This window comes from Ranitomeya imitator, chromosome 4, assembly GCF_032444005.1.
Source record: "Ranitomeya imitator isolate aRanImi1 chromosome 4, aRanImi1.pri, whole genome shotgun sequence".
Taxonomy (NCBI): Eukaryota; Metazoa; Chordata; class Amphibia; order Anura; family Dendrobatidae; genus Ranitomeya; species Ranitomeya imitator.
In genome coordinates this window covers 438,419,673-438,447,218 of record NC_091285.1, presented here as the reverse complement: position 1 = coordinate 438,447,218, position 27,546 = coordinate 438,419,673, and the positions used below count along the sequence as shown (strand labels likewise).

The window sequence follows — 27,546 nt, the reverse complement described above, 5'->3', positions numbered from 1 at the left end:
GATCGCTGTTAGCACTGATCATAGGGGTTAAACGCCATCGATTAGAGCTAGCACCGATAGTGGGTGTTACTGCAGGGTGTCAGCTATGATGTATAGCTGACACCCACTGATGATATTACAGGTTTTGCTAGTGAGCAAGTGCCGTACTCATAAGGTGGTTTGCGAAAAGGCACTTCCCGCAGCGCCTAATATGTACGGAGAATGTTGTGAAGAGGTTAAGACACAAATAGTAAAAAAACAAGCTATACTTGTTTAGTATTATAGTAATCGTACTGACCTGGAAAATCATGTAAGGTCATTTTTTTCTACTCAATTAGGCTAAGGCTGAACAGAGACGTGTGTCCCACATCAATGAAGTCGTAGCAACACATTGCAACAATCACTGCAATGATTTCCTATGGTGTAGCGTTGGGACTTGGATTGCAAATGTTTTTATAAATCTGTTGGATTATCCTTTATATACAGTAAAAATCAGAACTCTAAAATTGGCACACGACAGTAAGTCTGCCTGTCGCATGACTGTTGGAGCTCTGATTTTGCTGTAAAGAAAACAGCCAAATTGCAGATAAGTCGCAGGTCACTTGAATTGAAGTTTATGTTACACAAAAGTTTTTGACACACGACTTTTCAGAGAATAGCTGTTGCATGACATGTTGCCGTGTAGCCCCAGCCTAAACACTGCAAAAATAAATACCAAACCACTTCACCATTTTACTGCACTAGGAATTTTTTGCCATTTTACCCATATTCTATATGTTAAAATAAATGTCATTCAAAACCGCAACTCATCCCACAAAAATACAAGCCCTCATAAAAATAAAGTTATGGCTACTTGAAAAGGGGGGAAAAATGAAAATGCAATAAGAAAAATTGTTTACATCACTAAGGGGTTAAAGTTTCCCTGCATAATCTTAAAGTGCTGCGGAATATGTTGATGCTATATAAACACAATGATTATTATTATTGTTATTATTACTAACCCCTTCCAGACATCGGATGTATTCTGTACGTCATGGTCGGCTGGTACTTACAGACCTATGACGTATGGATAAGTCATAGGGATTTTGTGTACACACAAGCTGTGTGCGCGCAATCGCCGCCGGGTCTCAGCTGATTCTGACAGCTGACATCCAGCACTCAGTACAGGAGTCTTGCCAGCATCGCTCCCAGCACTTAACCCCATAAATACTGATATCGATCGCAGTATTTAGAGGGCAATCAATCGAAGGGAGCCCCATCTGCTCTCTGATCCGTGTCCCCATGACGTAAGTGCAAGGGGGGGGGGGGGGGGTGGTCGGTCGTTGCCATGGTGACCCGATGTCTAAATCCGAGGCACCAGAGCTAGCAAGCTTGCTAGATCATGGTCAGAGCATGATGTAGCAAGTTTGTCTATCAGTGCAGCTGTGGCAGTTTGTAAAAGCATAATTCCTGATTTGCTATGCTTTACACGCGATCAGACTGCAAAAAGTGAAAGTTACAGAGTGGGACAAAGTAATAAAGCAAGAAAAAAGTGGAAAAAATTTACAAAACAGTGATAAAGTAATATGATAGATATATTATACTTTATTACCCATAAACAAATATTTTTCTGGAAGAAACTTTTTTCTCTTACACTTTTCGTGGATCTGCAACACATGCATCTACACATTCGCAGCCAGTTTTAGCTTTGGATTTCTGCCTCGGATATTCAAGTGTTTAGTGTTAATCACCAGATGACAAAAACACTGATTGGATTGAAACTACAAGACACAGCCTAGTAAGTGACCCATAGCTGGAATCAGGCTCTCTGCACCTACATTATGCTGCTCTCAGATTACATAGCAAAAATCTTCTGACAGATTCCTTTTAAAAGGGGTTGCCCACTACTTGGACAACCCCTTCTCAATTACCATATTGTCCCATGCAAAAAAATAAACTGTACTAACCTCCAGTGCTCATGCGAGCCCTGCAGCCACTTAGCGGCCTCTAATAGCCCGCTCCATACTCACTTCATTCAGATAAAACGGACATTCAGAAGATATGAGAGCTGCTGCTGCTCTCTGACTTCCTCCAGATGTCAGATATGTCTGAAGAAAGAGTGAGTAAAACAGCCTATTAGTGGCCCCTGATTGGCTGCAGGGCTCACGTGACATAATGTCATGTAAGCAAAGGGAATCCCAGAGCTGACGTCACTAACAGTGCCAGCACCGAAGAGGAATGCAGGCTATTATTTTAGGTTAGGAATAGGATGATTGAAAAGGGGTTGTCAGAGTAGCGGACAACCCCGTTAATCAGGATCATAATTACAAAACCACTTACTGAGTTTGGGTAATTCAAGTAGCAAATCTGACAGGGCATATCTTGGGCAGAGGAACGTGTGTTCATCTGCCGTGTCCGAGACTTCTTACTAGGGTTTATGACGTGACATTCCGAGAAGAGTTTCTCCAAGTTGCCATCAAAATACCTATACAAGCAAAAAAAGAACAACTTGTTATTATCAGAGCGACTCAATGCCAGAAAGGAAAAACAATACACACGGTGCCAAAATTACTGAAAAAACGGCTTGTGCTCTAAGAGGTAAAGAGTCCAAAGGTGCACCAAATAAAAACAGATCTGAAATTCAGAGTTTTATAGAAACATTTCATAGAAAGGGGATACATTGATTACCACATCATCCTAAAAGTCACTTCGTAACATAGTAACATAGTTAGTAAGGCTGAAAAAAGACATTTGTCCATCCAGTTCAGCCTATATTCCATCATAATAAATCCCCAGATCTACGTCCTTCTACAGAACCTAATAATTGTATGATACAATATTGTTCTGCTCCAGGAAGACATCCAGGCCTCTCTTGAACCCCTCGACTGAATTCGCCATCACCACCTCCTCAGGCAAGCAATTCCAGATTCTCACTGCCCTAACAGTAAAGAATCCTCTTCTATGTTGGTGGAAAAACCTTCTCTCCTCCAGACGCAAAGAATACCCCCTTGTGCCCCTCACCTTCCTTGGTATAAACAGATCCTCAGCGAGATATTTGTATTGTCCCCATACTAATAAACTTAAATTTTCAATTCTGTCCTGAATTGTGCAGATTAAATCTCGCCATGGGGAAAATGGAAGCCCTGACGTTTCCTCAATGTTATAAGTCGACCCATTCCTAAGTGAAGGATGGCTTGGTCCCCATACCATTACTGTCTTTACATCAAGATCATCACTGTAAAGGGCCGACTGCAATAAATGAGCCAGCCTCTCCTGTCTGATAGCGAACAGAGCAGGGGCAATTAGTTCCCCCGAGGGGCCACATGAGACCGTGACTGTTGTGGAGGGGTGCATTTATTCTGTTCAATATTAATATATTCATTATAATTATTTTATGTTTATTGTGTCACTTAATACTGAGCAGAATTTATTATGCTGACAGCCCTCACTTATACTGTAGGAGCCCGCACACAGCCCCTATATATGCACACAGTCCTTATATACAGTATCAGCCCCTACAGACCCCATGCATACAATATTCCACACACCGTCCCCGTTTACAGTATGAGCCCACACACATCCCCTATATACAGTATGAGCCCCTACACAGAACTCCTGCATACAATATGATTCCACACACAGTCCCTGTTTACAGTATGAGCCCACACACAGCCCCTATATATAGTATGAGCCCCTACACAGAACCCCTGCATACAATATGATTCCACACACAGTCCGTTTACAGTATGAGCCCACACACAGCCCCTATATACAGCATGAGCCCCTACACAGAACCCCTGCATACAATATGATTCCACACACAGTCCGTTTACAGTATGAGCCCACACACAGCCCCTATATACAGCATGAGCCCCTACACAGAACTTCTGCATACAATAGGATTCCACAGTCCCTGTTTACAGTATGAGCCCGCACACAGCCCCTATATACAGTATGAGAACCTACACAGAACCCCTGCATACAATATGATTCCACACACAGTCCACCTGTTTACAGTATGAGCCCGCAAACAACCCCTATATACAGTATGAGCCCCTACACAGAACCCCTGCATACAATATGATTCCACACACAGCTCCTATATACATTATGAGCCCCTACACAGAACTCCTGCATACAATATGATTCCACACACAGCTCCTATATACATTATGAGCCCCTACACAGAACTCCTGCATACAATATGATTCCACACACAGATCCTATATACAGTATGAGCCCCTACACAGAACTCCTGCATACAATATGATTCCACACACTGTCCCCGTTTACAGTATGAGCCCGCACACAGCCCCTATATACAGTATGAGCCCCTACACAGAACCCCTGCATACAATATGATTCCACACACAGTCCGTTTACAGTATGAGCCCACACACAGCCCCTATATACAGCATGAGCCCCTACACAGAACTTCTGCATACAATATGATTCCACACACAGCCCCAATATACAGTATGAGCCCCTACACAGAACTCCTGCATACAATATGATTCCACACACAGTCCCTGTTTACAGTATGAGCCCACACACAGCCCCTATATATAGTATGAGCCCCTGCACAGAACTCCTGCATACAATATGATTCCACACACAGTCCCTGTTTACAGTATGAGCCCGCACACAGCCCCTATATACAGTATGAGCCCCTACACAGAACTCCTGCATACAATATGATTCCACACACAGCTCCTATATACAGTATGAGCCCCTACACAGAACTCCTGCATACAATGATTCCACACACAGTCCCTGTCTACAGTATGAGCCCGCACACAGCCCCAATATACAGTATGAGCCCCTACACAGAACTCCTGCATACAATGATTCCACACACAGTCCCTGTCTACAGTACGAGCCCGCACACAGCCCCAATATACAGTATGAGCCCCTACACAGAACTCCTGCATACAATGATTCCACACACAGTCCCTGTCTACAGTACGAGCCCGCACACAGCCCCAATATACAGTATGAGCCCCTACACAGAACTCCTGCATACAATGATTCCACACACAGTCCCTGTCTACAGTACGAGCCCGCACACAGCCCCAATATACAGTATGAGCCCCTACACAGAACTCCTGCATACAATATGATTCCACACACAGCTCCTATATACAGTATGAGCCCCTACACAGAACTCCTGCATACAATGATTCCACACACAGTCCCTGTTTACAGTATGAGCCCGCACACAGCCCCAATATACAGTATGAGCCCCTACACAGAACTCCTGCATACAATATGATTCCACACACAGTCCCTGTTTACAGTACGAGCCCACACACAGCCCCTATATACAGTATGAGAACCTACACAGAACTCCTGCATACAATGATTCCACACACAGTCCCTGTTTACAGTACGAGCCCACACACAGCCCCTATATACAGTATGAGAACCTACACAGAACCCCTGCATACAATATGATTCCACACACAGTCCACCTGTTTACAGTATGAGCCCGCAAACAACCCCTATATACAGTATGAGCCCCTGCACAGAACCCCTGCATACAATATGATTCCACAGTGTCCCCCTGTTTAGGGTCATTCCATGTCAAGTGAACCAATGATTTTTACCACCATATTTTTAATTCTTTTGAGATTTTGTTATTTGGTAATAGTGTATCAGAGAATGCAAAATGTGAAGAAAAAAACATTTCTAGATTTTTTAAATTTTTTTATTGATTTTCAAAGTTTGGAAAAAGTGCGAATTTCGGTGTTGCCTGCCTTTACATTTCTCCCCATAACTCAGGCTAGAAAATAGAGAAACAAAATAAACACTATTCTACTCAGAACTGTACATGCTTTCACCAGATATGTCACAAGAGTATCTTTGATAATATTTTACCTATGCGAACGCAAGTGCAAAACTTTAAAACGCATTTCCGAAAAAAATGTTTAATTTTTATTATTATTATTATTATACATTTTTATAGCGCCATTTATTCCATGGCGCTTTACATGTAATTTAAAAATTTCAAAAACTGCACATGTGCCTGCTATGCTCCTAGCCACATCTGTACCAAAATACAAGCTGGGATCGTGATGGGATCATATTTTTAAAAATAAAAATATTACAGTGTCAATTCGAAAATCTCGCATTCAGATCTGTTCAGTCTATGATCTAAGGCTAGGGTCACATTGCGTTAGTGCAACCCGTTTAGCGCTAGTGGGTTGCGCTAACGCAATGTTTTTAATGGGGCCACGTCCTGGGGTCGCGGTAACGTCCCCGCTCTCGCAGATCCCCGATCTGCGAGAGTGGGGAACGGACCGCGGGCGCGCCTCGGACGCTGCGAGCAGCGTCCGCGGCGCACCAGGAAACACCGGCGCGTCGCTAGTGCGTGCCGAACATGGCACGCGCTAGTGCTGCGCGTTCCCATTGCCGTGAATGGGCGCGCTAACGGACGCGTTGCACGGCGTTAATTTCGCCGTGCAACGCTGTCCGTTAAGCGCGTTCCCATAACGCAATGGGAACCCAGCCTAACAGTGTGGGGTCTATATTTACCAAATAATCCATGATTTCAGATATTACTGTATTATTTTATTATGTTACAGCTTAGAAGCAGGAGAGGACAGAGGAGAAAGCTTTGTTAGGGCTGAGAATGACCAGGAGTAGACAGTAAAAATGCAGAGCAGATGACTGGCCGGCAGCTCGGGCCTCCAGAGGCCACATTCACACAAAATCTTAACACCCAGGCAACTCCTCAAATGGAGGGAGAAAAATATTCTTAACATCCAGTTCATGTATTGTACAAACCAGGACTACGAAGAGGAGGAGAGTTTGTGAAAACCTCAGTTACAGGAAGCAGAAAGGGGACTCTGAAATACCGCACTGTCATCCCATGTAGTGAAACAGAAATAAAAACAAGGGTTTTTTTCATTCAGCAAAGAGAGTGACATCCATGACGTTGGTAGAAGGTGGCACAAGATTGGCAACGGATGGCATAACTGGTGATGTGACCTGTGAATATGATTGCTGCTGGTGGCGACTACTGGACTCTCCAAAAATTGTGAAAATGAAGAAGTAGAAAGGACTTTTCTGCAGCTTCTGGTCCAGCGCCGTCCTTTGTGTATCCAAGAAAACCAGACATTGTAAAAGTTACAAAAATCAGATATAACTCAGGTGGAGCCGAGCACCATGACCGGCCGCACATACTCTGACACAAAAGGAAACGGCCATTGCTAGTAAGCGCTTATGGACAAGATGACATTTCACCCACTAGAAGGGACACATTGATGATAAAAGGCCAGTGTAAAAACCTACTATTAATTGTTTGATTAGTTCATATTTTATAAAACAAGGATTTAACTACTGTACTATTCTTCTTGTTTAGTGATATAATAGAAAAAAAATTGTTACATGTATAAATAGGTGGAAAAAATATTGGTTCTTTTAACCCCTTCATGCCCAGGGGATTTTTCGTTTTTCCGTGTTCGTTTTTCGCTCCCCTCCTTCCCAGAGCCATAACTTTTTTATTTTTCCGTCAATTTGGCCATGTGAGGGCTTATTCTTTGCGGGACGAGTTGTACTTTTGAATGACATCATTGGTTTTAGCATGTCGTGTACTAGAAAATGGGAAAAAAATTCCAAGTGCGGTGAAATTGCAAAAAAAGTGCAATCCCACATTGGTTTTTTGTTTGGCTTTTTTGCTAGGTTCACTAAATGCTAAAAATGACCTGCCATTATGATTCTCCAGGTCATTACGAGTTCATAGACACCAAACATGACTAGGTTATTTTTTATCTAAGTGGTGAAAAAAAATTCCAAACTTTGCTAAAAAAAAAAAAAAAAAAAAAAAAAAAAAATGCGCCATTTTCCGATACTCGTAGCGTCTCCATTTTTCGTGATCTGGGGTCGGTTGAGGGCTTATTTTTTGCGTGCCGAGATGACGTTTTTAATGATAGCATTTCGGTGCAGATACGTTCTTTTGATCGCCCGTTATTGCATTTTAATGCAATGTCGCGGCGACCAAAAAAACGTAATTCTGGCGTTTCGAGTTTTTTTCCCGCTACGCTGTTTAGCGATCAGGTTAATACTTTTTTTTATTTGATAGATCGGGCAATTCTGAGCGCGGCGATACCAAATATGCGTAGATTTGATATTTTTTTTATTGATTTATTTTGATTGGGGCGAAAGGGGGGTGATTTAAACTTTTATGTTTTTTTTATTTTTTTCACATTTTTTTAAACTTTTTTTTTTAACTTTTGCCATGCTTCAATAGCCTCCATGGGAGGCTAGAAGCAGGCACAGCACGATCGGCTCTGCTACATAGCAGCGATCTGCTGATCGCTGCTATGTAGCAGTATTGCACGTGTGCTGTGAGCGCCGACCACAGGGTGGCGCTCACAGCGACGGGCAATCAGTAACCATAGAGGTCTCAAGGACCTCTATGGCTACAATGGAGACGCATCGCCGACCCCCGGACATGTGACGGGGGTCGGCGATGACGTCATTTCCGGCCACCCGGCCGGAAGCGGTAGTTAAATGCTGCTGTCTGCGTTTGACAGCGGCATTTAACTAGTTAATAGGTGCGGGCAGATCGCGATTCTGCCCGCGCCTATTACGGGCACATGTCAGCTGTTCAAAACAGCTGACATGTCCCGGCTTTGGTGCGGGCTCACCGCGGAGCCCTGCATCAAAGCAGGGGAGCCGGCATCGGACGGTATAGTACGTCCGATGCCGGTAAGGGGTTAATCTGGTTTTTAACATATAATTAGGATGAGACTGTATTTGGAAAATCACACTTGGTGATATGATCACCTTTTTTTCTTTTGGCTTGTTCAAAGAATTCAGGTTGAAAATGCTGAGCAAGTTGTGTTATGATGATTAAGATGTATTTATTCTGGCACTTCGGGATTTGGTTTTTGTGTATTTTTATTGTTACATATAAATGATGAATTCAATAAGTTGTAATTTGAAAAGAAAAGGGAAGAAACTCACGCAAACATAAAATCAGATGATGCAAGGCTTAAAAAAAAAATACAAATTTGACAGGTCCCAAGTTGAATCCCTGTACAAATATAAACAAGAACACAAGTAACACACATGCATGTTTTCACAATTTTAGAACATACGTTTTTTTCACAATTGCGCATCAAAATTTTGAATTTGTTTTCTCCAAAACAAAATATCAAGAAACATAGTCTTGTGACATATCAAATGAAAGCTGGCACCGTTCTGAGAAAAGTGATGCCTCTCCCACCTATCTTAATTCTAGCCCGAGATATGATAAAAAATGTAAAGCCTTACTAGGCCAAAATCCGCACTTTTTCAAAACTTTAAAAATCTGTAAAAAATTAACTGATGAAGAAAAAAATTCTTAACTTTTAATTTGTAATTATCTAAAGTTGTACTTCATAAAAACAAAAAATAAAAAAAATCTAAAGACGTCAGGTAAAAAAAAAAAAATTCATATTTGGATCACTTGATATGGAATGACCCTTTACATTATGAGCCCGCACACAGCCCATATATACAGTATGAGCCCCTATACAGAACTCCTGCATACAATATGATTCCACACAGTCCACCTGTTTACAGTATGAGCCCGCATACAGCCCCTATATACAGTATGAACCCCTATACAGAACTCCTGCATACAATATGATTCCACACAGTCCACCTGTTTACAGTATGAGCCCACACACAGCCCCTATATACAGTATGTGCCCCTACACAGAACTCCTGCATACAATATGATTCCACACAGTCCCCATTTACAGTATGAGCCCGCACACAGCCCCTATATACGCATACAGCCCCTATATACAGTATGAGCCCCTACACAGAACTTCTGCATACAATATGATTCCACACAGTCCCCATTTACAGTATGAGCCCCTACACAGCCCCTATATACGCATACAGCCCCTATATACAGTATGAGCCCCTACACAGAACTTCTGCATACAATGATTCCACACAGTCCACCTGTTTACAGTATGAGCCCGCATACAGCCCCTATATACAGTATGAGCCCCTATACAGAACTCCTGCATACAATATGATTCCACAGTCCCCGTTTACAGTATGAGCCCGCACACAGCCCCTATATACAGTATGAGCCCCTACACAGAACTCCTGCATACAATATGATTCCACACAGTCCACGTTTACAGTATGAGCCCGCACACAGCCCCTATATAGAGTATGAGCTTCTACACAGAATCCCTGCATACAATACGATTCCACACAGTCCACGTTTACAGTATGAGCCCGCACACAGCCCCAATATACGCACACAGCCCGTATACACAGTATGAGCCCCTACACAGAACCCCTGCATACAATGATTCCACACACAGTCCCCCTATTTATTTACAGTATGAGCCTACACACGGCCCCTTATATATTCCGAGGATGTAGAAAGTGGTGACATCGGCTCGCTGGGCGGGGGAGGGCGGCTGCATGGTGCTGCCTGAAAGCCACTGTTTTCAGCCCTTCAGCTGTCTCAGTCTGCAGGCCATACTGGAACAGCCAAAAAGCTGGATGTGGCCTGCAGGTGACAAAATGCCCAGGTCTGGCGTAGAGCATATATGTATATAATGAGCAGCTAGTATAGTATGAGTAAGCATCGTCTCATAACCAGAGGAAAGAGTGGTGCAGTCTTGACATTGAAGCTCTATGACATATGCTAGTTTTTGCATGTATAATGTCATGTATGCAAGCTGTAACAAATCAAAGTGTTTCATTTAATTTAGTTTTTTTCTTAGATTTTTCCTTCCAACAACCCCTTTAAGATGGTACAGACAAAGCATAGTATGTCCTACACACAGAAGTCAGTATGTTATTTAATTAGAACACCACATGTTTTTTATTGAAAATATAGATACAATCTTTTTGTACATGCATATTTATTATTATAGACATACAGAGAGTTCACTTATGGCCGTGCATTGAACAGAAGCTTTACAGTCTTGCCTTATCTATTTTGTTACCACGTCCACAAAAGACAGTCTGTGCAAAACAGCAATGCTTCAGCTACATTTACAACAAAATTCAGGAGCAAGATTGTAAAAGCTTCAGAAGGTATTACCCAAACATCATGCACAGTGGACTGACTGTTCACACTTCCCAAAGTCTTATTTTTTTTTTTTTTCTTAAGAGCACAACCAAGCATCTTGTTTTCCAGAAATGACTGAAATAAGAAATCACTGTGCAGATTAATGGGATTTTACACAGAAAAGCACTCACCTCTCCATTAGCTTCTCCTTGTCCCAGTTGAAATGACTCAGAAGTATTCTTGTGATAGTGGCTGGATTCTATAGATTTAATACAAATACATAGATTAGAGTTATGCACAGCAGATGCATTATTGCATTATATGCATTATTACCATTTAGGCTCCTTTCACACTAGCGTCGGAATCTCCCCGTCGCAATGCGTCGGGGAGAGATTCCGACACTAGCGTTTGCTGCATTGCACAATGGAGGCAGCGGATGCATTTTTCCGGCGCATCCGCTGCCTCATTGTAAGGTGTGGGGAGGTGGGGGCGGAGTTCCGGCCGCGCATGTGCGGTCGGAAAAAGCGGTCCGTCGGGAGAAAAAAACGTTACATGTAGGGTTTTTTTCTCCCGACGGTCCGCCAAAGCACGACGCATCCGTCGCAAGACGGATGCGAAGTGTGCCAATCCTTCGCAAATACGTCGTCAATAGAAGTCTATGGGGAAAAAACGCATCCTGCAAGCACTTTTGCAGGATGCGTTTTTTCTGCAAAACTACGCATTGTGACGGATTTAAAAAAATGCTAGTGTGAAAGTAGCCTAACTAAACACTACATAAACAAAAACAAAAGAAAAAAAAACCTGAAATTGTGAAGATTTATATTCCTAGTTATACTTTCTATCGGAACCATAGCATCACTTTTGGAATCAAAATGGAACATAACGCTGGGCTGGACAATGAGAACTCAGGTTTCATATCAAAATATTATTATATATTGGCAAAGTTATGTAACATACTTAACCCCTTAGTGACCGAGCCAAATTTTTGAAATCTGACCAGTGTCACTTTATGTGGTAATAACTCTGCAACGCTTCAACAAATCCCAGTGATTTTGAGATTCTTTTTTCGTGACACATTATACTTTATGATAATGGTAAATTTTGTTCAACATTTTTTGTGTTTATTTATAAAAAATATCAAAAATTTGAGAAAAATGTTAAAAAATTAGCAATTTTCTAAATTTGAATGATTATCCCTTTAATCCAGATAGTCATACAACAGCAAACCATTAATAAATAACATTTCCCACATATCGGCTTTACATCAGCACCATTTGTAAAATGTTATTTTATTTTGTTAGCATTTTAGGAGGTTTAAAAATGTAGCAGCAATTTTTCATTTTTTCAAAGAAATTTACAAAATTTATTTTTTTAGGGACTTATCCATGTTTGAAGTGACTTTAGGGGTCCCATATATTGGGAAACCCACAAACGTGATACCATTTTAAAAACAGCACCCCTAAACATATTGAAAACTGCTGTCAGGTAGTTTATTAACCCTTCAGGTGCTTTACAGGAATTAATGCAAAGTGGTATGACAGAAATGAAAATGTGCATTTTTACCACCTAAATGTTGCTAACTTCTAAACAGATTACTACAGCCGTCAGACTCTAAGGCCGCTATTTGGTCATGAATTGCCATGGCAAACATCAGGACAACAAAATCATGATCTAAGTGCACCAATTGGGATAAAGAAGAAGCCCCCACACACTGTTAACCATTTATAATGATGTAGTCACTATTGACAGCAGCATCTAAGGGGTTAAACAGATTTAGATGGTGCAAATACTGATCGTGGCTGGTACAGCAAGTTGTCAGCTATAGTGTACAACTGACAGATGCTGGATTGTCATCTGTATGGGGAGGCTATTCTCTTATATCTCAGGTCAGTTAAAAGACGTATTGGCGGTCATTAAGGGGTTAAGAAGAATTCCTACACTATCATGACAAAATGATTATAGTGCAGGGCTCTTAAATATAAGTACTGTATATTTCTAAATTACACTATTAGCAATTTTTGCTGATATCCCGGAGATCGGACAGCCCTAAGGTTGTACTGCCGGCTGCACTAGACGACGCAGCGTCCTCCTGCTAGGCTACACCATCGGTGCAGGAGCAATCGGCACAGGATTTTACAGTGCTCATTCCTGCACTGAACATGGCAGCTAAGTGACGAGCAGGACACGGCTTAGTGTAGCATGCTGCACAGACTTCAGGAGATCGGTGCAGCAGGTTTTCAACAAAAATCACTAAAGGAGCGATTTAGAAAACGTTTTATACCGCGGAGTCCTGCATCATAAGCATTTTGTTGTGAAAGTGAAGGGACGCGTTAATATATCTTAAGGCAAGGTGGCATCTTCTACACTTTCCAGCAGTCTGGAGCCTCTAGTGCTTGTCTGGAGGTTCTTTGTTAAGGCTCTGTATGACTCCGGTACTTTAAAAAAAAAAAAAAAAGGAAAAAAAAAGACTCTAGACTAATGTAAAAGAAAGGGAGGAGGGGGATGAAGCTGCATCAGCTCGAATTCATAAGGGGTGCAGGCCTGTGTGCTCTGAGAGGTTAGGAGGAGGAACAGCAGATCGGCTAATAGCACACACCAGAAAGAATTCAAGATAAAGGGCGATACCTACATTGTGCAGCGAAAACCCCAATCACCATTATGGCCAATGACTGCACAATTGTGAAAACAAAGGGTGTAGCCATTCACCACTAAAGGGTGGGTGACGTTGTCATCATGTGGTCTGTCGCAGCTACAGTGTATTTTCAGAAGCAAACAGAAGGGGGGAAAAAAAAAAAACTAAAATACATGTAGTGCATGCTAACTACATTTGTACACATAGGCAATCGTATATACCCTCCCAGACGAAACTTTAATAGTTTCATAAGCTCCTACTGACCAGATGTAGGCGAAAAGCGTGTCCTTTTGGCCTCTCTTGCGGCTAGAAATCTACAAACCATTATTTTTTCGCAGCAGGCCCCTGTGGATGCTGACTGTATGCATTATGAGTGTATACGACTTATCTTAAGCCCCCGTCACACACAGCGAGATCGCTAGCGAGATCGCTGCTGAGTCACAAGTTTTGTGACGCAACAGCGATCTCAGTAGCGATTTCGCTATGTGTGACAAGTAGCAGCGACCAGGCCCCTGCTGTGAGATCGCTGGTCGTGTCGGAATGGCCTGGGCCATTTTTTGATCGTTGAGGTCCCGCTGGGTAGCACACATCGCTGTGTTTGACACCTTACCAACGACCTCATGACAGGACGTCCCATTGAATCGTCATGAAACAGCATCGTTATACAGGTCGCTACAGGTCGCCGCATCGCTGCTGCGTCGTTGGTGAGATCTCACTGTTTGACATCTCACCAGCGACCACATAGCGACGCTTGAGCTATCCCTGACAGGTCGTATCACTGTCGGAATCGCTCAAGCGTCGCTATGTGTGACGGGGCCTCTATGTGCAGTTAGCCCTAGACTTTTTTATTTTCAAAATTTTGACTACGTTTTATCAGCAGCAGCCAATTTGACTAGAAACCTAATTCACATCAGTGAGCACTGATAAGGGCAAATGCTGAGTAATTACATAGCAGATAGTACACAGTATCATTTATGCAGGGTGGTTTAACTATGCCTTAAGCCTGGAAATCCTTTCCTCATTACACCCTACCAAAATCTGCATGAAAGTTACAAAAAATAATAATTAAAAAAAAAAAAAAAAATAGCACTCTACTAAAAAAAACAAAAAACAAATATTACAAGGCAATGACTGAAAACCCAAATGGCACACATATTTCTAGCAGATTTGTAAAAGTAGCAAAAGACAGAAGCTCCAGGGATGTAAAAATGTTTGTAATAAAGGTAATGCAGATTCTCCATCAATATAGAGCTGTCATTTCCTGCTTCAACAGGACTGAACACCAAAAATCTGTGCACTACACATGGTTCTGCAGGAGCTGCAGACTTCCGAGCAGTGTTTTGACCGATCAGTGGAAGTCTCAGGGCCCGGACCCCCAACAATCAGCAACACTAATATATAAAAACTTTTATAAAATGACAGTTACACTTCATCTGTTTGGAAGAGCGGCTTCACCTCTGTGACTTTATACTACAGAGATCAAAGTTATGGTTTTCCCCGATTCTGAATCTGCCAGGAGGAAGAAGCTCCTTGTTCTGAACCTGTCACCCGGGTAAGAGGTTGGTAGCGGTTGTGCAGAGAGGTTCACTTTATGCGTAATGGCACAAAACGGATTTGATGTGAATTTTGAGCAGTGTATCCGAAGCATTTCCACATCAAAATCTGCAAGTGTTACATTCAAATTATGCTGAAAATTTCACCTAAATAAAGTACTTGGCAGTCTTAGGCCATGATCACCCTCAGCACTTTTTTTTGCAGAAAAGTAGCTGCATTTTATAGTACCAACAAAGGCTAAAAGTTTTCAGAATGCACACACTTTTCCGGAGTTTTAGCAATGCAGCATTTCAGCTATTTTTCACTCATAGAAAGCAATGAGAAAGTGCAAAAACGTTGCAGTGCTCAAAATCAGGGAAAAAGTAAAAAAAAAAAAAAAAAAAAAGAGGGCACATCTCTGAAACCTAGGATTTTGCTGCCTTTTTGCAGCTTTTTTTGTGTGAATAAATCTAACCTTAAACATGTACTGTAGACAAATCTCATGTAATCTGCTCCAAAAAATGCAGAAAAGCCGCACCAAAACCTGCAATGTGAAAGCTGTGTGTGAACACTCGGACTTCATGCAACACAATTAAGGTTTTGCTTTTAATATACCGTAGTTATGGAAAATGCAAAATAAAATAAAATAAAAAATCAGTGTAAAGTCACAAAATGCACATTTCTTTCCAATATACTAGATTATTTATTGATGGTGTCAATCCATCACCATAACTAATGACTTCCATCATTGTTGTATAAATACAACACAGAAATTACATGAGTTTTTACAGTTTTGGGTAGAAAAGTTTAACAGAGAGGAGTAATGCAAGTATGATTACTTCTGTAAGTACAAAGAAACTACACTTTTCATAGATCATAAGTACTAGTTATTATATGAAACTTTGCAATACTCCTTTATCAAAGAAACATGCTTCTTTCTCCACTTCTCATACAGGTGCTTCTCACAAAATTAGAATAGCACCAAAAAGTTAATTTTAGTTCTTCAATACAAAAAGTGAAACTCAGTCATCACAGAGTGATCTATTTTAACCCCTTAGTGACAGAGCCAATTTGGTACTTAATGACCAGGCCAATTTTTGCAATTCTGACCACTGTCACTTTATGAGGTTATAACTCTGGAACGCTTCAACGGATCCCGCTGATTCTGAGACTGTTTTTTCGTGACATATTGTACTTCATGTTAGTGGTAACATTTCTTCGATATTACTTGCGATTATTTATGAAAAAATGGAAATATGGCGAAAATTTTTAAAATTTTGCAATTTTCAAACTTTGTATTTTTATGCCCTTAAATCAGAGAGATATGTCATGAAAAAGTTAATAAATAACATTTCCCACATGTCTACTTTACATCAGCACAATTTTGGAAACAAAATTTTTTTTTGTTAGGGAGTTATAAGGGTTAAAAGTTGACCAGCAATTTCTCATTTTAACAACACCATTTTTTTTTAGGGACCACATCACAATTGAAGTCATTTTGAGGGGTCTATATGATAGAAAATAATGAAGTGTGACACCATTCTAAAAACTACACCCCTCAAGGTTCTCAAAACCACATTCAAGAAGTTTATTAACCCTTTACGTGCTTCACAGGAACTGAAACAATGTGGAAGGAAAAAATGAACATTTAACTTTTTTTTGCAAACATCTTAATTCAGAACCATTTTTTTTATTTTCACAAGTGTAAAAACAGAAATGTAACCATAAATTTTGTTATGCAATTTCTCCTGAATACGCCAATACCCCATATGTGGGGGTAAACCACTGTTAGGGCGCACCGCAGAACTTAGAAGTGAAGGAGCGCCGTTTGACTTTTTCAATGCAGAATTGGCTGGAATTGAGATCGGACACCATGTCACATTTAGAGAGCCCCTGATGTGCCTAAACAGTGGAAACTCCCCACAAGTGACACCATTTTGGAAACTAGACCCCTTAAGGAACTCATCTAGATGTGTGGCGAGCACTTTGAACCCCCATGTGCTTCACAGAAGTTTATAACGTAGAGCCGTGAAAAAAAAAATTGCATTTTTTCTACAAAAATTATCTTTTTGCCCACAAATTCTTATTTTCACAAGGGTAACAGGAGAAATTAGACCACTAAAGTTGTTGTGCAATTTCTCCTGAGTACGTCGATACCCAATATGTGGGGGTAAACCACTGTTTGGGCGCACCGCAGAGCTTGGAAGAGAAAGAGTGCCGTTTTACTTTTTCAATGTAGAATTGGCAGGAATTGAGATCGGACGCCATGTCGCGTTTGGAGAGCCCCTGATGTGCCTAAACAGTAGAAATCCCCCACAAGTGACCCCATTTTGGAAACTAGACCCCCCATGGAACTTATCTAGATGTGTGGTGAGAACCTTGAATGCCCAAGTGCTTCACAGAAGTTTATAATGCAGAGCCGTGAAAATAAAAAATATTTTTTTTTTCCACAAAAAAGATTTTTTAGCCACCAAATTTTTATTTTCACAAGGGTAACAAGAGAAATTGGACCCCAAAAGTTGTTGTCCAATTTGTCCTGAGTATGCTGGTACCCCATATGTGGGGGTAAACCACTGTTTGGGCGCACGGCAGAGCTCGGAAGGAAGGAGCGCCGTTTTGGAATGCAGACTTTGATAGAATGGTCTGCGGGTATGTTGCGTTTGCAGAGCCCCTGATGTACCTAACCAGTAGAAACCCTCCACAAGTGACCCCATTTTGGAAACTAGACCCCCCAAGGAACTTATCTAGATGTGTGGTGAGAACTTTGAATGCCCAAGTGCTTCACAGAAGTTTAGAATGCAGAGTCGTGAAAATAAAAAATATTTTTTTTTTCACAAAAAAGATATTGTAGCCCCCAAGTTTTTATTTTCACAAGGGTAACAGGAGAAATTGGACTGCAATAGTTGTCCAATTTATCCCGAGTACGCTGATGCGCCATATGTGGGGGTAAACCACTGTTTGGGCGCACGGCAGAGCTCGGAAGGGAAGGAGCGCCTTTTTGGAATGCAGACTTTGATAGAATGGTCTGTGGGCATTATGTTGCGATTGCAGAGCCCCTGATGTACCTAAACTGTAGTAACCCCCCACAAGTGACCCCATTTTGGAAAGTAGACCCCCCAAGGAACTTATCTAGATGTGTGGTGAGAACTTTGAATGCCCAAGTGCTTCACAGAAGTTTAGAATGCAGAGTCGTGAAAATAAAAAATATTATTTTTTTCACAAAAAAGATTTTGTAGCCCCCAAGTTTTTATTTTCACAAGGGTAACAAGAGAAATTGGACCCCAGAAGTTGTTGTCCAATTTATCCCGAGTATGCTGATGCCCCATATGTGGGGGTAACCCACTGTTTGGGCGCACGGCAGAGCTCAGAAGGGAGGGAGCACCATTTGACTTTTTGAGCGCAAAATTGGCTGTCGAGTTTGGAGACCCCCTGATGTACGTAAACAGTGGAAACCCCCCAATTCTAGCTCCAACCCTAACCCCAACACACCCCTAACCCTAATCCCAACCTCATCCATAGTCCTAATCACTAACCCTAACCATAATCACAACCCTTACCCCAAAACAACCCTAATGTCAACCCTAACCATAACCCTAATCAAAACCCTAAATCCAACACACCCCTAATCCTAATCTCAACCCTAACCTCAAACCTAACCCTAATCCCAATACACCCCTAATCACAACCCTAACCTTAACCCTAATCCCAAACCTAACCCTAATCCCAAGCGTAACCCTAATGCCAACCCTAACCCTAATACAAACCCTAATCCAAACCCTAACCCTAATCCCAGCTCTAACCCTAACTTTAGCCCCAACCCTAGCCCTAGCTCTAGGGCTACTTTCACACTTGCGTCGTTTGGCATTCCGTCGCAATCCGTCGTTTTGGACAAGAAACGGATCCTGCAAATGTGCCCGCAGGATGCGTTTTTTGCCCATAGACTTGTATTGCCGACGGATCGTGACGGATGGCCACACGTCGCGTCCGTCGTGCACTGGATCAGTTGTGTTTTGGCGGAGCGTCGGCACAAAAAACCGTTCAATTAAACGTTTTTTTGTACGTCGCATCCGCCATTTCTGACCGCGCATGCGTGGCCGTAACTCCGCCCCCTCCTCCCCAGGACATAGATTGGGCAGCGGATGTGTTGAAAAACTACAGCTGCTGCCCACGTTGTGCACAATTTTCAAAACGTGCCTCGGTATGTCGGGCCGACGCATTGCGACGGCCCCGTACCGACGTAAGTGTGAAAGAAGCCTAACCCTAAGTTTAGCCCCAACCCTAACCCTAAATTTAGCCCCAACCCTAACCCTAAATTTAGCCCCAACCCTAGCCCTAACCCTAGCCCTACCCCTAACCTAACCCTACCCCTAACCTAACCCTACCCCTAACCTAACCCTACCCCTAACCCTACCCCTACCCCTACCCCTAATTTTAGCCCCAACTGCTGTTCTCCTGCCGGCCGGCAGATGGAGACAGATGGCGGGCGCACTGGGCATGCGTCCGCCATGTTCTGCTGCCGGCGGCCAGGAGGAGCAGCAAGAGGATCCAGGGACCTAGGTGAGTATGCTAGGGTCCCCGAATCCCCCTATTTCTCTGTCCTCTGATGTGCGATCACATCAGAGGACAGAGAATTACACTTTACTTTTTTTTTTTTTTTTTTTTGCGGTCGCCGGTAAACAGTTAATTACCGGCGATCGCAAAACAGGGGTCGGTAATACCGACCCCGATCGTGCTCTTTGGGGTCTCGGCTACCCCCGGCAGCCGAGACCCCAAAGATTCTCCCGGTGCCGGCCGGCGGGCGCACTGCGCATGCGCCCGCCATTTTGAAGATGGCGGCGCCCACCGGGAGACACGAGGAGCATCGGGGGAGCTAGGTGAGTATTGGGGGGCCACCTGGGACCCCTTTTCTCTGTCCTCCGATGTGCGATCACATCGGAGGACAGAGAAATTAAAAAGAGATCGCTTTTTTTTTTTTTTTTTTTTTTTTTGCGATCGCCGGTAAACGGTTAATTACCGGTGATCGCAAATGCGGGGTGGGTTAAAAACCCCCCGAATCATGTTCTCTGGGGTCTCGGCTACCCTCGGCAGCCGAGACCCCGGAGAAAATCGACCTCTGGGGGGCGCTATGGACTTTTTCCACAGCGCCGTTAATTAACGGCGCTGTGGTTTAAGTACCCTTAGCGGCCGCCGTTAAAAGGCGTATCGGCGGTCGCTAAGGGGTTAAATGTTTATTTTTGTTTATATTGATGATTATGGCTTACAGCCAATGAAAACCCAAAAGTCATTATCTCAGTAAATTAGATTAACAAAAAACACCTGCAAATGCTTCCTAAAGGTGTAAAAAGAGTGATGTATTTCAAGTGTTTATTTCTGTTAATGTTGATGATTATGGCATACAGCGAATGAAAACCAAAAAGTCATCTCAGTAAAAATACTTTATAACACCAGCTTGAAAAATGATTGTAAAATCCGAAATGTTGGCCTACTGAAATGTATGTTCAGTAAATGCACTAAATACTTGATCGGGGCTCCTTTTGCATCAATTACTGCATCAATGCTGCGTGACATGGAGTTGTAGCACTGCTGAGGTGTTATGGAAGCCCAGGTTGCTTTGATAGCAGCCTTCAGCTCAACTGCATTGTTGAGTCTGGTGTCATCTTCCTCTTGACAGTACCCCATAGTGGTAGATGATATTCATCAACATTAACAGAACTAAACACTTGAAATAGATCACTGTTTGTAATGACTATAGAATATGAGTTTCACTTTTTGTATTGAAGAACTGAAATTTTAACTTTTTGATGATATTCTAATTTTGTGAGAAGCACCTGTATATAGCCTCCCACACAGATTAGGGGAGAAGCTTGAGAAATAACAGAGCGCAGAAAGTGAAACTTGCGATGCCAATGCTAAATTTGCACATTTGTGTGCCGTCCATTTTTCCTCGGACATTATTGATCCCCATGGATACCTTTTAAAAACGGATTAATGTGTTGGGTCTGTGAGTCTCCAAGAATGTCCTATTTTCATCCATTTTGCGGATCCCAGTCAACCATTAAAGTCTATGAGTATGCATATAAAACATGAAAGAGACTGCACTTTTTCACTGATCCATTAATAAGAATCAATAGATAAAACGCATTTCAGGTAATCTACCACTTTCGGTTCTTAAAAACAGTTGTGAAAAAAAGAGATGAAAAATGGATGTCAGATGGATGAGTGAGTTCAGCGGGCTGGAGGTGGCAGAGAAGCACAGCTCACCAATTGGCAGCCAGACTGTCAACATGACGTCTGCGCCGCAGCCAATTCCAGATACCGGAGGAAACTCACTGGTGAACATGGGGAAGGCGAGAACAGCACGGGTTAATTAAAAAAAAACAGCAGCTCGGGACAAATAATATCTGAAAGGTAACAACCCCTTTAAATCACTCACACAAGGTATCATTATTTCACAAGGGCCTACACGTGGACACAAACAGCCTAGGCTACAGGTCTATACAATGCATTTGCTGTGGCTACATTCATGTAACTGTGAATCTACATCCATAAAGAAATGGACCATTTCTTATCCCTGTGTCATCCTATCCATATTGCCTACTATTTTCCCACATGCTGCATCTGACTTTTTCTCATCCAATTTTAAAAACTGAAGGAGGGAAACCGTGTGGACTTTATACACCGACTTAACAGTGGATCAGTGAAAATGGATTAAATACGGATGGAACACTAGTACAAAGTATGTCCAAGAGAGGAAGATAGACAGCAAAGGCAAGTTCCGCTATTGGACCATGGGCATATGTTCAGTATTTGATCAGTATTTTACATCAGTATTTCTAAGCCAAAACCAGGAGTTTATGAAGAATGCATCCTCTGACTGTTCCACTCCTGATTTTGGCTTACAAATACTGATGTATGATAATGACTAGTGATGAGCGAATATATTCGTTACTCGAGATTTCTGGAGCATGCTCGGGTATCCTCCGAGTATGTTTTAGTGCTCGAAGATTTAGTTTTTATTGCCGCAGCTGAATGATTTACATCTGTCAGCCCGCATAAGTACATGTGGGGATTCCCAGGCAACCCCCACATGTGCTTATGCTGGCTAACAGATGTAAATCATTCAGCTGCGGCAATAAAAACTAAATCTCCGAGCACTAAAAAATACTCGGAGGACCCCCGAGCGTGCTCAGGAAATCTCTAGTAACGAGTATATTTGCTCATCACTAATAATGACCAAATAGTGAATGTGGCCTCAGTCTGACACACATTCAAAGTCCAAATCTAATAACGATTACAGAAAATTCATCATTGCTAGCTCCTATGGAGTAGAATCCACTTCTGGCTAAAATCCTTTATGTCCAGCAGTAGAAAGGTTAACCCAATCATTCAGTGGCATTAGGAGATCTTCGTTCACTACAGGCTCTCCGGTTTCAAGGACATGGTGTACGCAGTTCAGACACTTGACACAAATAAGGACATAAAATGCAGAACCTTTCCCATTTCACAAGTACAACATGCAAAAATTCATACATAAAAAAAAAAACAGTTCATGTAAATCTAGTACAGCGTTTACCTATGTCAAACTCACACTCCTAGTATAAGAGGGAACCGAGGGGTCAGAATAATTGTCATGTAAGAAGTGGAATGTATCATGTATAAAGACATTACGAAACAGATATTACTCGTCTCCATCGTCCTTCATCAATTACAGCAGCAATACTCCTTGTCACCAGATTATTTTGTCTGGGAACAGAAAGGAATAGTCCAAAACAGATAAGCACTTGAAGGTTTTTTTTCCCGCCCCGTGATGGAATATTGTAATTCTACAGGCTGAATAGGTATTAAATATCAAAACTAGAATATTAGTCTATAAAATAACATTTGAAGGGGCTGCCCACTACTTTAATATTGATGACTAGTGATGAGCGAATATACTCGTTGCCCAGGTTTCCCGAGCACGCTCAGGTGACCTCCGAGTATTTATGACTGCTCGGAGATTCAGTTTTCATCTCGGCAGCTGAACGATTTAAGGTACCGTCACACTGAACGATATCGCTAGCGATCCGTGACGTTGCAGCGTCTTGGCTAGCGATATCGTTCAGTTTGACATGACAGGCAGCAGCGATCTGGATCCTGCTGTGCCATCGTTGGTCGGAGCAGAAAGTCCAGCACTTTATTTCGTCGCTGGACCTCCCGCAGACATCGCTGAATCGGCGTGTGATGCCGATTCAGCGATGTCTTCACTGGTAACCAGGGTAAACATCGGGTTACTAAGCGCAGGGCCGCGCTTAGTAACCCGATGTTTGCCCTGGTTACCAGCGTAAACGTAAAAAAAATAAACACACACTACATACTCACATTCCGGTGTCTGTCCCCCGGCGCTGTGCTTTCCTGCACTGGCTGTGAGCGCCGGCCAGCCGTAAAGCACAGCGGTGACGTCACCGCTCTGCTTTACGGCTGGCCGGCGCTGAGAGTGCAGGAAAGCACAGCGCCGGAGGACAGACAGCGGAATGTAAGTATGTAGTGTTTGTAATTTTTTACGTTTACGCTGGTAACCAGGGTAAACATCGGGTTACTAAGCGCGGCCCTGCGCTTAGTAACCCGATGTTTACCCTGGTTACCAGGGGACCGGCATCGTTGGTCGCTGGAGAGCTGTCTGTGTGACAGCTCTCCAGCGACCACACAGCGACGCTGCAGCGATCGGGATCGTTGTCTAGATCGCTGCAGTGTCGCTTAATGTGACGGTACCTTTACAGCTACTAGCCTGCTTGATTACATGTGGGGGTTGCCTGGTGGCTAGGGAATCTCCACATGTAATCAAGCAGGCTAGTAGCTGTAAATCATTCAGCTGCCGGATGAAAACTAAATCGCCGAGCAGTCATAAATACTCGGAGGTCACCCGAGCGTGCTCGGGAAAACCTGAGCAACGAGAACACTCGCTCATCACTATTGATGACCTATTCTTTTCAGATGGGTGGGTGTTGGACACCTGCCTCCCTCACAGTTCTTACCAGCTCCAGCAGTGACCGGAAATATACAGCGCGGAACAGCTCAGAGCCATACACTGATTAGCGGCTGTAACTACGCTACCAAGCAGTTACATAGGTTGATAAAATACAAGCTCAACTGAACACCGTTTACATCAGGTTGTCATGAGCAAACAGGTGATCAGTGGGGGTCCCAATGATGGGCCATCAATATCAAAGTCATAAACTACCCATTTACATTTGCAGCTATGACAACTGGGGAAGTAAATGAGAAAACAATGATTTCTACTAGAGGGGTCATACAGATTCCAGCACAGACCATTCTGTGAGGTTGGTGGGCTATTCTTATTTACACACTGGAGAAACGGCTGCTGCAAGTTAGCCAACTTTAGAAGAAGCCAGAACATTTTAATTAGGACTTCTCAACTGAAATGATTAGTTTCTACAATGTGTGACACCACAAGCATAATAAACCTAAGGTGTATAGTTAGAGGAAGTCTATTTTACCATTGTAAAATCATGCCATGGTGCCTCTTCTATAGAGAAATAATGGAGTAAAGCTGATTAAACCTGGCCTCAGGATGAGTAACTCCTGACACATTTAGGGGCAGGTACTGAGACAGGGACTAGTGATTAGCTCCTGCGTCACAGGTAAGAAGCTTGTGCTATGGCCCAGGAATTAACCTGTTCACTCTACAGTGGCAATGAACCTAAAGCTTCACCTGAAAAAGTTCTTCCATATGTGGGGACATATGGGAATATTCTGTAACAAAAATATGTCCCATACATGTTAATGAGAGAGTTTCTGCAGCATGGTATACTGGATGCAGGAAGGCTGTACAGGATCTGAGTTTTTTGTGTTTTATTATTACTTTCTAATACTTTCTAAGATACGACTTTCTGAAAAAAATAGCAAGCAATGAATAATTGTTAGAATATGTATTAATATTTACTTGCACAGCTCACAAAATACTAGAGACCTACTGAACAGCATCATTGAGCGAGACAATGGGACAAGTTATTGCTAAAAACATTGCAAGCTGGCAAGCCAGTCTTTCATAAAGATTGTTAATGTTGCTTGGGCTGGTTTTCTAATGCAGGTTCTGCAGTTTTATGACTAGCAACTAGTGCCCCATTGACTTTACGAGGATACCAACACCTACACTAAAGGGAATGGACAGGAAGGCGTAACAGCAGAATCCACTACCATGAGTACTTTGTAATTCCATTACTAAACTGGTGCAAAGTTCAGATTCCATTCACTATTATAGGTTGAAACTGTGAAAAACCATCTAGCACTCAAACACACAAAATGACATGTGAATGAGCCGTTATTCTTGCTATATGGGTGGCATGTATGGAAAACAACCAAGTAGCTGTTTTATGTACAAGAAATCCTCTTCATCCCCAACAACTACAGCTGAGAAACGCAAGACAAAGCTTCTCCATCAGCAATCACCCGATATCCTGCTCACAGATCAGGCCGTACTTACTGTATGATGATCAGGACAGATGCTTAGAGTATTTGTTTAAATTTTTATTTCATAAATCAGCTTTGTAATAAATATCAGAAAAATCTTCCTCTTTCTCCTCTTAGACTAATTTTTCACTCTCAATTCATGGGTAAAATCTGTGAAAATCAGTATTCAGAGAAGACAGATTTGCCCATTACTGAGACTGATGACAGTGAACAGCCTATTCTGACCACAGCACCACCAATATATCCAGCCCCAATATTAAAGGGAACCTGTCACCCCCCCCCCCCCCCCCTTAGGTGTTTGTAACTAAAAGAGCCACTTTGTGCAGCACTAATGCTGCATTCTGACAAGGTGGCTCTTCTAGTTCGGGTCCCTGGCACTGCTGAAATAATCGTTTTTGAAATTTGTCCCTCATACCTCGAAATCACCAGGGAGGTATGTCTTTCCCCCCTAATCCAGACACCTCCCAGCCATCACTCAGGGCCTCTGCACGCCGGGCGCCGCCTCCTCTTCCTTCATCAGCGTTCCTGGCGCCTGCGCTGTTATTTTTTTTTTTTTTCGGTCATACGCAGTTGCGCTGCCCTTCGAACTTACAACGCAGGCGCCAGGACGCTAATGAAGAATGAGGAGGCGGCGCCCGGCGTGCAGAGGCCATGAGACATGGCTGGGAAGCGTCTGGATTAGGGGGTAAGACCTGAATCCCTGGCGATTTCGAGGTATGAGGGACAAATTTCAAAAACGATTATTTCAGGGAAGTGCCAGGGAACCGAACTAAATGAGCCACCTTGTCAGAATGCAGCATTAGTGCTGCACAAGGTGGCTCTTTTAGTTACAAACACCTGGGGGGAGTGACAGGTTCCCTTTAACCCCTTCCCGCTGCGGCCCTTTTTCATTTTTCTGTTTTAGTTTTTCGTTTCCCTGAGCCATAACTTTTTTATTTTTCCGTCAATATGGTCATGTGAGTGCTCGTTTTTTGCGGGGTGAGCTGTACTTTTGAACAACACCATTGGTTTCCCCATGTCTTGTACTAGAAAACGGGAAAAAAATTCCAAGTGTGGTGAAATTGCAAAAAAAAAGTGCAATCCGACACTTGTTTTTTGTTTGGCTTTTTGCTAGCTTCACTAAATGCTAAAACTGACCAGCCATTATGATTCTCCAGGTAATTACGAGTTCATAGATAAAAAATAACCTAGACATGTTTGGTGTCTAAGTGGTGAAAAAAAAATTCAAAACTTTGCTACGCTGTTAGGCCATGTTCACACTATGCGGTTTTCACTGCGGAACCGCGGCGATTTTGCCGCTGCGGGTCCGCAGCTGTTTTCCATGCAGGGTACAGTACAATGTTACCCTATGGAAAACAGAAACCGCAGTGCACATGATGCGGAAAACCCCGAAAAAAAACGCGCTGAATTGCTGCGGAAAAAAAGAAGGACCATGTCACTTCTTTGGCTACGTTCACATTGGCGTTCCGCCAATGTGCGTCGCTGTTGCGCCGGCGACGCGCCGGCGACGCAGCGGCGACGCGCCCCTATGTTTAACATAGGGGACGCGTGCGTCGTTTTGGTGGCGTTTTTCGCCACGTGCGTCGTTTCCGACGCTAGCGTCGGACGCAAGAAAACGCTACTTGTAGCATTTTCTGTGCGTCCGATTTTCGTCGCAAAACGCGCGCGTTTTTGCGCGCGTTTGCGCGCGTTTTAGCGTGCGTCGCGCGTTGCGTCGCCGACGCACGGCGGCGCAACGCTAATGTGAACGTAGCCTTTGTGCAGAATCGCAGCGATTCTGCACCCATAGAAATGCATTGATCCGCTTACTTCCCGCATGGGGCTGTGCCCACCATGCGGGAAGTAATGCAGATAATGTGCGGGTTATACCCGGGGTGGAGGAGAGGAGACTCTCCTCCAGGCCCCGGGAACCATATTTGTATTA

General features: G+C 42.9%; 1 protein-coding gene across 1 annotated transcript in view; it reads right to left on the bottom strand.

Annotated features, from left to right (window-relative positions):
- ARIH1 (ariadne RBR E3 ubiquitin protein ligase 1) overlaps nucleotides 1-27,546 on the bottom strand; it is a 132,705-nt gene that overhangs the window by 81,327 nt on the left and 23,832 nt on the right. Inside the window, exons 2-3 of the mRNA XM_069765623.1 lie at nucleotides 11,182-11,249; nucleotides 2,299-2,443 (exon numbers count right to left, since the gene is read on the bottom strand). Coding sequence (XP_069621724.1) covers nucleotides 2,299-2,443; nucleotides 11,182-11,249 — 213 coding nt within the window. The remainder of the gene's footprint in view (nucleotides 1-2,298; nucleotides 2,444-11,181; nucleotides 11,250-27,546) is intronic.